Here is an 11,304-nt window from a genome sequence, read left to right as displayed (position 1 = left end):
GAGGATATCGAGGGCTAAATCCTCCAAATCAGTAAATCCAAGCCAACCTTAAGTTGGTAGACACCCAATAGTGGATAAAAATCCAACATCAGGACCAAATCCACAACCCGAATCAACGGTGCATCTAAATTCTAATCCTGGGATATTGGAACACCCTGACTCCATAGTTTTGGGAAATGTTGAGTCAAATAATGGGGTGAAAGAAATTTCCATCAATTACATAGATTCTAGAGAATCATACGATCGTAAGACTACTGTTGTCGACATGTACTTCTCCGCAGCAATTGCAGAAATCTTTCTTAATGATCTAGATCCCAAGACCATGGCAGAGTGCAAAAAGCGCTCGGACTGGGCTCAATGGAAAGAAGCAATTCAAGCTGAGATAGCCTCGCTCACTAGAAGAGGGGTATTCACATCTGCAATACCTACACCTTCCAAAGTCTTTCCTGTAGGCTTTAAATGGGTTTTCGTCCGAAAACGGAATGAGAACAATGAGGTGGTGAGATATAAAGCGAGGCTAGTAGCACAAGGGTTCACGCAGAGACCCGACATTGATTACAATGAAACCTATTCTCCAGTAATGAGTGGAATTACTTTTCGATACTTAATATCATTGGTAGTTCAAAATCATCTATCTATGCAGTTGATGGATGTGGTGACAGCATACCTATATGGGTCACTTGATTCGGACATATACATGAAGGTTCCCGATGGAATCCAAATTCTAAATCCAAACGCAAATCGCAACATGTATTGTGTAAAACTACAAAAGTCATTATATGGCTTGAAGCAGTCAGGACGAATGTGGTACAACCGACTGAGGGAATTCCTTCTAAAGAAAGGATACACTAACAATGATGATTGCCCATGTGTTTTCATTAAGAAATCTCGAACAGGATTTTGTATTATATCCGTGTATGTTGATGATTTAAATATCATTGGTAGCCCAAAGGATATAGATGAAGCACCCAAACATCTAAAGAGGGAATTAGAGATGAAGGATTTAGTTAAGGCCAAGTATTGCGTAGGCTTACAACTTGAGCACCGTCCTTTAGGGATTTTAGTACATCAATCAGCCTATATCCAAAAAATATTGGAGAAATTAAATATGGATAAATTATACCCTAATAAAACTCCGATGGTTGTTTGTTCCTTAGAAATAGGGAAAGATCCATTTAGACCACGGGATATTGGGGAAAAGATGTTGGGACCAGAGATCTCATATCTCAGTGTCATTGGTGCACTTATATATCTTGCAAATTGCATCAGGCCTGATATCGCATTTATAGTGAACTTATTAGCTAGGCATAGTGCAGACCTAACTCGCCGTCATTGGACGGGAGCGAAGTGTATCCTCAGATACCTTAATGGCACAAAGGATCTTGGTTTATTCTTCAAGAAAAATCATGATCCCAGTATGATTGGTTATACTGATGCAGGTTACTTATCTGATCCTCATAACGAAAAATCCCAAACAGGATTTGTATTCCTACATGGAGGTACTGCTATTTCATGGAAGTCTTCTAAGCAGACTCTGACAGTGACCTCTACTAATCATTCTGAAATTATTGCTCTATACGAGGCATCACGAGAATGTGTATGACTTCGTAGAATGATTAACCACATACAACAGTCATGTGGTATTGGTTCAATTAAATCACCTATAATTATCTATGAAGATAATTTCACTTGTGTTACACAGATGCAATCAGGTTACATAAAGAGCAATATCACTAAGCATATTGTTTCTAAACTATTTTATCCCCATGAATTACAAGAAAACGGGAAAATAAACATCTTGCAAATCAAGTCATGTGATAATCTCGTTGACCTATTTACTAAGTCCTAACCAACTTCTGTGTTTCAAAAATTGGTGCATGGAATTGGTATGCGGCAACTTCGAGATTTGCTAGAATCAGGGGGAGACATCTCCTAAATGTTGACATATACCAGCATCATATTATACTCTTTTCTTTCACAAGTTTTACTTACAAGGTTTCTTGTTAAAGTTTTTAATGGGGTAATATTAACATAAATATGTGTCATATTTTCACTTTTTCCCACTCATATATGCTACTTTCTGGGGTTTTTAATATGATACCAATGACATAATGATTTATTTAAATCACACTCATATATGCTACTTTCTCATTATTTTTCTATAAGATTTAAAGGAGTTTTTATAGCATATCTATACATACATATTTCTCAGATTTTTCCCACAGGGTTTTTCGAGGAATTCAAGCATACAGCTGCATTGATCTCAAAGAAGATTCGATCAGGGAGTGTTACGAAATGGTGTCTGTTCCTAACAGACACTAGTGATCTCATCAACAGATAGCAGTTAGTTAGTATAGCAGTTAGCACTACGAAGGGGCATGTCCCTTCGGTAGTAGACTGTTCCAATGAACAGTTATATTTTCCCGAATAGTCACATCCGTACGGCGTACGTACAACCCTTCACTTGTATATATATCTAAAAGATCAATGAGAGCAATAGTTTTTTTTTAAATCTTGTTCATTTTCATTCACTTTCAACGGGGAGGAGGAAGCCAAGGGATAAGTTATTTTTTAATATACATGCGGGCGGGAGCGAGCAGCGAGGATGAAAAAGCCATCCGATGTTTGTGCAATCTATCGGAAACCTTACGTTTCTAGGAAATGATATTCACATTTATGGCTATAAAATAATTTATTACAAAAATACATTTCATAAATAATTTAATGATATTTATTTGGTATCACAAATATTGGTATTTTTTATCTATGGTTAGTCAAAGGAACTAAAACGTGACACTGCTAGAATTTCACTTGGGAGTAGTAGAACTTCCCGGTCACAAAGAAGCGCATGAGTGCAGGACCACGTACCGTTAGTGCCAAACGCTAGTAAACCCACAACAGATCCTTTTCGATTAGCAAGCACAACGGCCCAAGAGCTCAGATACAGTGTAGAATTTCAAACGGGAAACGAAATTGGCGGTGTGATACAGATCGCATGCGTATAGACCATTTGTACCACTGTACTAGGTACCATGTCCGTCGCCTCATCTTTGTTCAAAGCAGAATGACATGTGCAAACCAGGGCTCAAATTCAAATGCTGGTGGCAAAGAATGCTACAGGTTGACTAGCTGCGCTTAAAAAGTAATTCTATACGGCAACTCAAGGTAGTCAGAAAAAACTAATGGCCCAACATAGAACCATACAAGTGTTCACCTCTACAAGAATCACAAAAAAAAAAAGAATCAGGTGAGGAAGAAAGGGGAACAAAATGAATACAACGGGAAAAGTTTCCTCCCATAATACAGATTGCTGCTTGATGCTTGAACCCCCACCACTGCAGCCCCCACCAAGCCAAAAGCATCAACCAGTTAGAGATAAGTGAGAAACTGAGAACACAATCCAGTCCTTCCAGCTGTAGTAGGTATACACTTGAATCATGATGCGGCAAAGCAGCCCGCAACAGCCAAAGTGCCATGGGCAAAAATAATAAGAATAGCACACGGAGGGATTCCAGCCAAAAAATATCTGCAACCAGGAAACTGCACCTATCTATCAAACCTTTGCTGCAGATCCACATCACTTTTGCATCACAGGAAATAGTCAGGTGTCCTACGAGTTACATCTGGCTCTCCCCTTCTTGGGGCTGGCTCAAACTGCAGAATCACACACCAGAACCCATAAGATGCCACAGTAACCATGAAATAGCAGAGGACGAAACAAAAATATGAAATCAATTATCAATGAGCACTGTTCCAAGAGCTCTCAATGAGACAATGACCATGAGAGACAAACTGTCAAAGGACAAATTTCAAAGATGGGAGATCAAGACAGCATGAAAAGATGAGAATATTTTAAGGTGTAAAAAACAGTAAATCCAGCATTTTCGCTAGTATTCATAACAAAATACTGAAACCAAAGCTTATATGTACTTTATTTGTACTAAGCAAGTAGAAAGTACCAGTCAAAATAAAGTATCATCACGAATAAGTTTAAAGTTTGCACTTGATTTCCTGATTATGTTTTGGTATCCTCTGAACTATATCTTTTCAATGCCATTCAATCTCATCAACTCAATTATTTTGTCCTGCTTGAAGTGAGGGTAACATTTTCTTTTCTTTTCGACAATTGTTCATGTAATTGGATAAAAAGATAAGTGAGTTATAAATTATCACAAAGCCTGCTCAGACAAAGAAGCTGATGTAGCCAAGATATTACCTGGATGAAAGTATGCTCCCTGCAATCATCCACTTCTAAGATTGATGCCATGTTCCCACAGCGGTAGCAATAATTAGGTGCACTAAATATAGTCACAACTTTTTGCTCCTGTTTAATGAATAAAGGTATTGATCAAATAGGGCATTGGGACCCAAAAAACTGTATGCTTCCGGAAGAAACACTTACATGAGCCCAATTGAATCCCTCCATAACCAATTGGTGAGCTCTAGCAATAAGCCTTAGGCTATTGGTATGGTTGAACTGCTCTGATATATCCTGGAACAACAGTATTTGGTGGTGTCAATACAAACGGTGATACATGGTACACACCACTAAAATTTGTTTAAGGACAAAATAGTTCATGTACCTGTCCGAAGGTATACCCAGCACCACGTGGAGAAATACCCCAACCACATCGATCATCTGGATCAGACCACAGAAGATCACACATTGGACCTTCATGAGGAACTTCTTGGATGCGGTCGAAGTTGCGGATGTTGTCAAGGGTCTCAATGGATGGTGATAATCCACCATGCAAGCAAAATATTTCTGACTCGACCTATGAAAAGAACAAACAAACTGAATGGGATTTTCACTAGATACGCATGCCAATCATCCTAAATAAGAGACAATACTCACCAATGCAGTCAAGGGGAAGCAATCAAATAGATCTGTAAAGGTTTTCCAGACATTTGCATTTCCATACCTACAATGACCACATGACATATCTTGTAAGCTTATACGTTTCACAAAAAGAGGGTGGTATGGTCAATTTAGTTTGGACATAGGACAAGCATACAACAATAAGTTACATAAACTATCACGCAAAATAGACCATGGGCAGTATGGATCATCAAATAGCTTTACATGGTAACTGGAAAAATAGATTTTTGCTTAAAAAGTTCTCCTTGCTATCCATTGATACTTTGGATCTTCATCACGATATAGAAATCCCGACAAATGTAGTATTTCTCACAGCATTTGTCATAAGATAAAACTTTGAATAACCTCATACATATTAAGACAAACATAAGTTGCAGGCATACAATGTAGGATATGGGTGTCGTTAAATACTAGCTGGGCCCAGCAGAAATATATCCTTAGGTATGTTCTAACCAACAATTTTCCAGAATGCACTAGTTTTCAAGGACACAAAGTGGTGATTTGGCAGTGAAGCAATTATTAATTAAGCCCTTTACTAATACTTCCAAAATCCTGCTTAGTGATATCAGAATTTAAAAAATCCACAGTATGTACAGTAACCTAAGAGAAGACACTCACTTCCTTAAGCATTCATCATAAAACCCATAAACTTGAGTAATCTGCAAATAATTTCACTAAAAACTTTAGTTTGTACAGCTGATAACAGAGAATTGAGTGATGCAGCAAGAAACATGAACAATTTGTCAAACAAGAAATTGTATACCTGTCGGCTTTCATGGTTTCCTCTGAGAATGGTGATCCTCTGAGGATATCGAACTTTTAAAGCCACCAGAAGCTGTTTGTTTGCAGTGGATAAAATAGTGCCAAGAATTAGTTAAGTTCTGCAATTTAGAGATTTGAAGTAGGAACAACAGAAGGCAGATATGATCAGCTTTTCAGTAGAGTGCACACTACACACCTATACTGCTCATGACCACTATGGGTAGATGAATATGCTGAGGGTGCTAACATAAAGCCATGTGAGTTTACACTTACTGTGACAGTTTCAACAGAGTAGTAACCACGGTCAACATAATCTCCCATAAACAGGTAGTTCGTATCTGGACACTGGTAAAAGTGAAGTTTCAATATATTGAAATTTTAATATGTCCTTTATTATATCAGAGAAGTGACAGAAGCAAATGAACAGAAAATAGTGAGGTACCTTTCCACCAATTCGGAAGAGTTCAGCAAGATCATGAAATTGTCCATGAATATCACCGCATATAGTAACAGGACTCTTTACAGGCTGCAACAATGATGACAAAACCAATCGTCCAAAGTCAAATAACATGACCAAATAAGAGTTGCATCTGTGAATCCAGCATCTAAACAGCATAGATGTATCCGAAAGCGTCCACCTTATCTTCTGGTATTTAAATGTTGGTTAAAGCTAGTTCAGAAGGTGATTCTTTCCCACCACCATGGCATTTTTTTTATAAAAAGCTTAAAAAGGTGGGTTCAGGAATCTTTCATCAGATCTTGACGATGATGTATGGGAATGAATATGTGGTATGAGGTGTCATAAATTTACGCATTTAGTTAGCAAACACAAATTTAGCTTGTGCAAGGCTGCATGGAGTGTGAACTGGGAACTTTAAACCATTTTTTACTTGCTAATTGGGTCGGGTCAAAGCTTAAGCTAGACATGAAGAAAATTTAAGCTGTCCCAAACAAGATAGTATCTCAATTGGTCATAAAATGGAATCGCTGATAACTTAAGCCAAAGCAATCAAAACAGCGAACCTGAACATTGCTTTCCTCCATCAGAATCTCCTTTGCCTTCTCACACAGAGTTCTGACCTGTACCATAAGTTGCACTGGATCAGAACCTCCCTTCCCAGCAGAGCAAATCAATTGGGGATATTAATTCTACAGATCCATTAAGGTTGGGATTTTTTTACATCTTGTAGCAGTTCTAGGCCCCCTTAGCATTATCCTTTTAGCATAAAATCGGAGGAGAAGAGGTTATGTGGCTACCAAAGATCATGGTGAAATAAAAAAATGATTGTTTTCAGTTGAAGCAGAGAAATTAATTCAACGTCGGAAACGCCAGAGGGGGGCTAAAAAATTCTTTTTTAAAAGTTTCTTCAGCCTCCAAAAAAAAAAAACAGCGTCCCGCTCAGCTCACAACCACATCCCCAGCTCGCAACCGCCCAGGCCCAGCGCCCGCCCGAGCAAACCGACCACTCCCGCCAGCCATTTCCGCGCCAACCAGCATCGGAACGCGTCCGGAGACCCGATCTACCCCGGGACCCGTCCCCCGGCCCCGCAATTCCGACAGATCTGGTGAAAAAGCACCTCGAACCGAGAAGAGAGCGACGGAGAAGGCGTTACCTCGGCCTCAGCGAGCGGCTTGCACTGCATGAGCCGCTCGATCTGGTCGTCGAGGCCGCCATGGGGACTGCTCATCTTGCCGCGGATGGAACCCTAGATCTGGGCGCGCGCGAGCGCTCGTGAGAGGGGGCAGGCGGAGGAGGGAGGAGGGAGGAGGGAGGAGAGAACGAGAGGTGGGGAGGAGAGAGGGGGGCCAAAGGTCTGGAAAGTCGCAAGGGACGGTGGTTATATAATTGCGAGTTTGGAGGCTAGCTCTGAGGAGGGAGCAAGCGGACGGTCGGACGGAATGCTCGCCGTGCGGCCGAACTGGTCGTAGTTGGAAGAAGAATGGCCAATCACACGTCATTTTTGTAAAAAAAATAAACTAAAATAATGTTTGTTTATTTTATGGTCTGATTAGTTTAGCTGTCAGATTTGAAAAGGTTATTGTGCGTTACGAGGCGTGGAAAAGCTAAAGTGAGTTATATGCTGCGAAAAAATTATATACTATTTGGTTTAAAAGGCTGTGAAATGTATCTCGCTCTTTATTGCAACAGGACAAAAAATATTATACTTTAATAGAAAATAAGAACAAAAATATTATATATCTATTTCTGTTTTATTCTTTTTATAATTTTCGAAGGCTATAGTTTATTTTACGATGAACATTCATAATATAAGTTAAAAATTCAAATTTAGGCTCGCTCTCACTAAAATAGACACTTTGAGCCATGTCAAGCGTTTAAAACACTACTGCACAAATCTTAATAGAGGCGGACATTTTTTATTTACCGAGGAGGGCATCACAAACGTCTCGGACCAAAGGTCACGGTTAATCGATCTTTACCCAGGCGGTTCGATGCTCGCCTCGGTAAATCGAATAAAAAAACAAAAAAAAAAGGAAACCCGTGGACAAAGCCCAGCGAGCCCACTCACAGGCCCACCGAGCCCATCCACGGGCCACTGCCGCCGTCGTCCGCTCGCTAGATCCAGGCACCCGCTCGTCGGATCTGAGCACCGGCCGCCGGTCCAGGCGAGGGGGAGAGAACTGAGGCGCCGCTGCGGCAGGCACCCGCCGTCGGGAGGCTCTTCCGCGCGAAGCCGCCGTGGATCCGCCCGTCGCCGCCGTGGATCTGAGCACCAACGAGGGAGAGAGCGAGGGAGATGAAGATAGGAAAAGAGAGGGAGATGGGGAGAGTTGACCTACCTCAAACCCACGCCGCCGCAACCCCGTCGTCGCGCCTCGGACCTCGCGCGCCGACGCGCCTCGCGACGCCACCGACGCATGCCACCGCGGCCCTACGCCGCAACCGCCCTGGAGAGAGAGAAGGACCGGAGAGAGGCGGTGGAGAAAGAGAGGGAGGTGACGGAGAGAGGGACTGGAGAGAGAGAGGGACCGGAGGGAGGGAGCCGCTTGTCCTTACGTGTCTGCGGCGCCTAGGAGAAAGAGAGTGACGGTTAGGAGACAAGGAGAGTGGGCTGGGAGTGAGGTTAGGGTTTTCATTATGTTTATATACTCGACACTTCGACACTGGTATTGGGCTTAGAAATGGTAATGGGCCGGGCCAGATTTTAGGAGGCGGGCCTTATAAAATAACCGTCTTGGTTAATGATTTATCAAGACGGTTGCGTTATGGCCACCGCCTCGATTAATAAGCATTAACCGAGACGGTCTCGTTACAGTGCCCACCTCGATTAATGATTTACCGAGGCGGTTGCTGGGCCGGCTGCCCTGCCTCGAATAATCGAGGCGAGCAACCGGCCCAACCGCCTCAGAGACCAATTTGGAAACACTGCGTAAAAGAATTTGTGTAGTAGTGAAATTTGATATGATCAGTTTTTACTTATATTCTAGTTCATTTATATGGGTAATATCTTGTTGTCAAAGATTTTTTTTAGCAAAGCTCACAACAGTTTTTACGATCTTTTGGTCATAAAGAGAAACAAAGGAAGCCCATCCGCTGCAGATCATGGGTGACAATATGCAAGCTGCTCGTCGAGCTTCGCCTCCCGGTTGCCGAGGCAGAAGAAGATAAGGTAGTCCTTGGGGTTGGCATTGATCCCCTTGGCCTGGTTTGCCTGCGCAATGTCATCGGTGTATATCATCTCCATGGTCCTCCTCTGCCAGTCTAGGACGGCCTACACGGACCTGCTCTCCGTGATGCCCTCGGGCCACATGGGCACCACGACATCCACCGTGAATCGCTCGCCGGCCTCGATCTTGCTTGCTCACCACCTTCATGGACAACTCCTTAGGGATGAGGTGCAGCGCGCCGATGTCCTCGGACTTGATGATACCGTTGGCGTCGGGCTTAGAAGGAGTCACCGAGGAAGTACTGGTTCTCGATGTATATGAAGCTCCTAGCATGGCGGATGGCGTGGATGTAGACGCCCTAGTCTCCTAGATGCTCCGATCGATGATCTTTTTCTTGCCGCTGACAAGGCCAGCCCTGGTGGCGTCGTCGGGGAGTCGGGGGTACGGTGTCCGTGAATCCGAACGCGTCGCCGCCGTCGATGGAGTGGAACAGCTGCACGTTCCATGTCTCAGTGTCGTCCTGCAGCGTGACGGTGTAGAGCACGTTTCACGCCACGGGGCCCTCGAGGCGGCAGTGGATGTCATGCCACGGCTCCCTCGGCCCCGCCCTTGGCCGCTTGGCGATGTCAGCCGTGGCGAAGTTGCGGTAGTGGAAGTCGTCATGGTGCACACCGTCCAGCGTCCGAAACAGCGAGTGGGACGGTGGGTCGTCGCAGAGGTCCAGCCCGCCCATGAAGGTAAGGGTCCTCCACTGCCGCTAGGACCGTGGCACCGTCATGTTGTGGTCGACGACGACGATCTTCTTGTGGTGCGTGAACATGGTGGAGATCTGCAAGTCCTGCACGATGCTCCCAGAGTCAACGAAGTTCTGCGGGCACAGCACGCAATGCCCGTCAGTGCTTGGAAAAGGTTTTCATTATCGGAAATAAAAATTTATCGGAGGTCATGGATAAATAGGATAAGCAAGATATATCGGAAATATCGGACCAAATTCAAAAAAAAATTAAATTGTTTTGAAAAAATTCCGTAGAATTTGACTTGAAACTATTCCTAAGCTATTAAACATCACTTGTTCACAGATAAAAACAAGAATAAAACATTATAGTGTGGGATTGTCGCATAGCTGAATTTGGGTTGTCTGTGTGAAAGCAGGAAAGAAGGGAAAAAATTGGCCAAAGTCAAATTTTATCGGACCCTGTGGATAGAAAGGAAATTTCGAAAATTTCTGTGAATTTCGGCCGATAAAAAAAACCTTGCTTGGAAGTAGTTAATCGTCTCCTCCACGAAGCTGAGGGTCCTCCACTGCCGCTACAACCGTGGCACCGTCATGTCATGGTCGACGGCGATGATCTTCTGGTGGTGCATGAACATGGTGGAGATCTGCAGGTCCTGCACGATGCTCCAGGAGTCATAGGGGTTTCGCGGGCACAACACGCAATGCACGTCGGTGCTCTGGAAGTAGTTCATCGTCTCCTCGTCGTGGGTAGCCATGAGCCCGTCCTTCTTGAGCACCCCGACCGAGGTGCGGTCATCCCAGTCGAGCATGAGAACGCGGACGCCCTCGCCGGCCTTATTCTTGAGCAGCTCGCCGAGCGTGACGCCACCGCCGGCCTTGGGCGGCCGGCCACCGTCTCTGAGCAGCATGATCTACGTGTACACCGACCACCCAATGATGTAGATGAGGTGCTTGGCGCCGCTGATGGCATCGAAGATGTCTTCCCAACCAAGCAGGACAATAGAACACCAAAGTTATAGGGTACGGAAAAAAAAAGTGAGAACAAACGGAGACAACCGAGGAAAAAAAGAAACAAAAAGGATCAGAATTGTAGATGGAGGAGGACACGCAGAAGCAGGAATAAAAATTAGAAACATGGACACCTAAGAGGGCAGGAGATGCTTTAAAAATAGGAGCCGTAACGTGGACACGGAGTGGAAAGAAAAAACAAGCGGGGTTAGGCAGAAAAAAATTTAACGGCAGAGATTTTATTAGGGATTTATTTATTTATTATTAGAGATAGATAGATAGATAGATAGA

At 43.4% G+C, this 11,304-nt stretch overlaps 1 protein-coding gene and 1 pseudogene across 1 annotated transcript; both read right to left on the bottom strand.

Annotated features, from left to right (window-relative positions):
- Positions 1-3,070: 3,070 nt before the first annotated feature.
- On the bottom strand, positions 3,071-7,463 carry LOC136482622 (serine/threonine-protein phosphatase PP2A-2 catalytic subunit-like). The gene is made up of 11 exons (XM_066479861.1): positions 7,256-7,463; positions 6,665-6,721; positions 6,084-6,167; positions 5,915-5,986; positions 5,643-5,714; positions 5,498-5,538; positions 4,856-4,922; positions 4,584-4,775; positions 4,403-4,492; positions 4,217-4,324; positions 3,071-3,654 (listed from the first exon to the last, which is right to left on the bottom strand). The coding sequence occupies exons 1-11, from the start codon at positions 7,328-7,330 to the stop codon at positions 3,589-3,591; spliced, it is 924 nt and encodes a 307-aa protein (XP_066335958.1). The 5' UTR covers positions 7,331-7,463; the 3' UTR covers positions 3,071-3,588.
- A 1,739-nt stretch (positions 7,464-9,202) lies between these two features.
- On the bottom strand, positions 9,203-10,991 carry LOC136454727 (phospholipase D alpha 1-like; annotated as a pseudogene).
- Positions 10,992-11,304: the final 313 nt, after the last annotated feature.

This window comes from Miscanthus floridulus, chromosome 1 (assembly GCF_019320115.1).
Source record: "Miscanthus floridulus cultivar M001 chromosome 1, ASM1932011v1, whole genome shotgun sequence".
Classification (NCBI taxonomy): domain Eukaryota; kingdom Viridiplantae; phylum Streptophyta; class Magnoliopsida; order Poales; family Poaceae; genus Miscanthus; species Miscanthus floridulus.
Note: the sequence above shows the minus strand (reverse complement) of the source record. Positions and strands in the feature narration are given on the sequence as shown.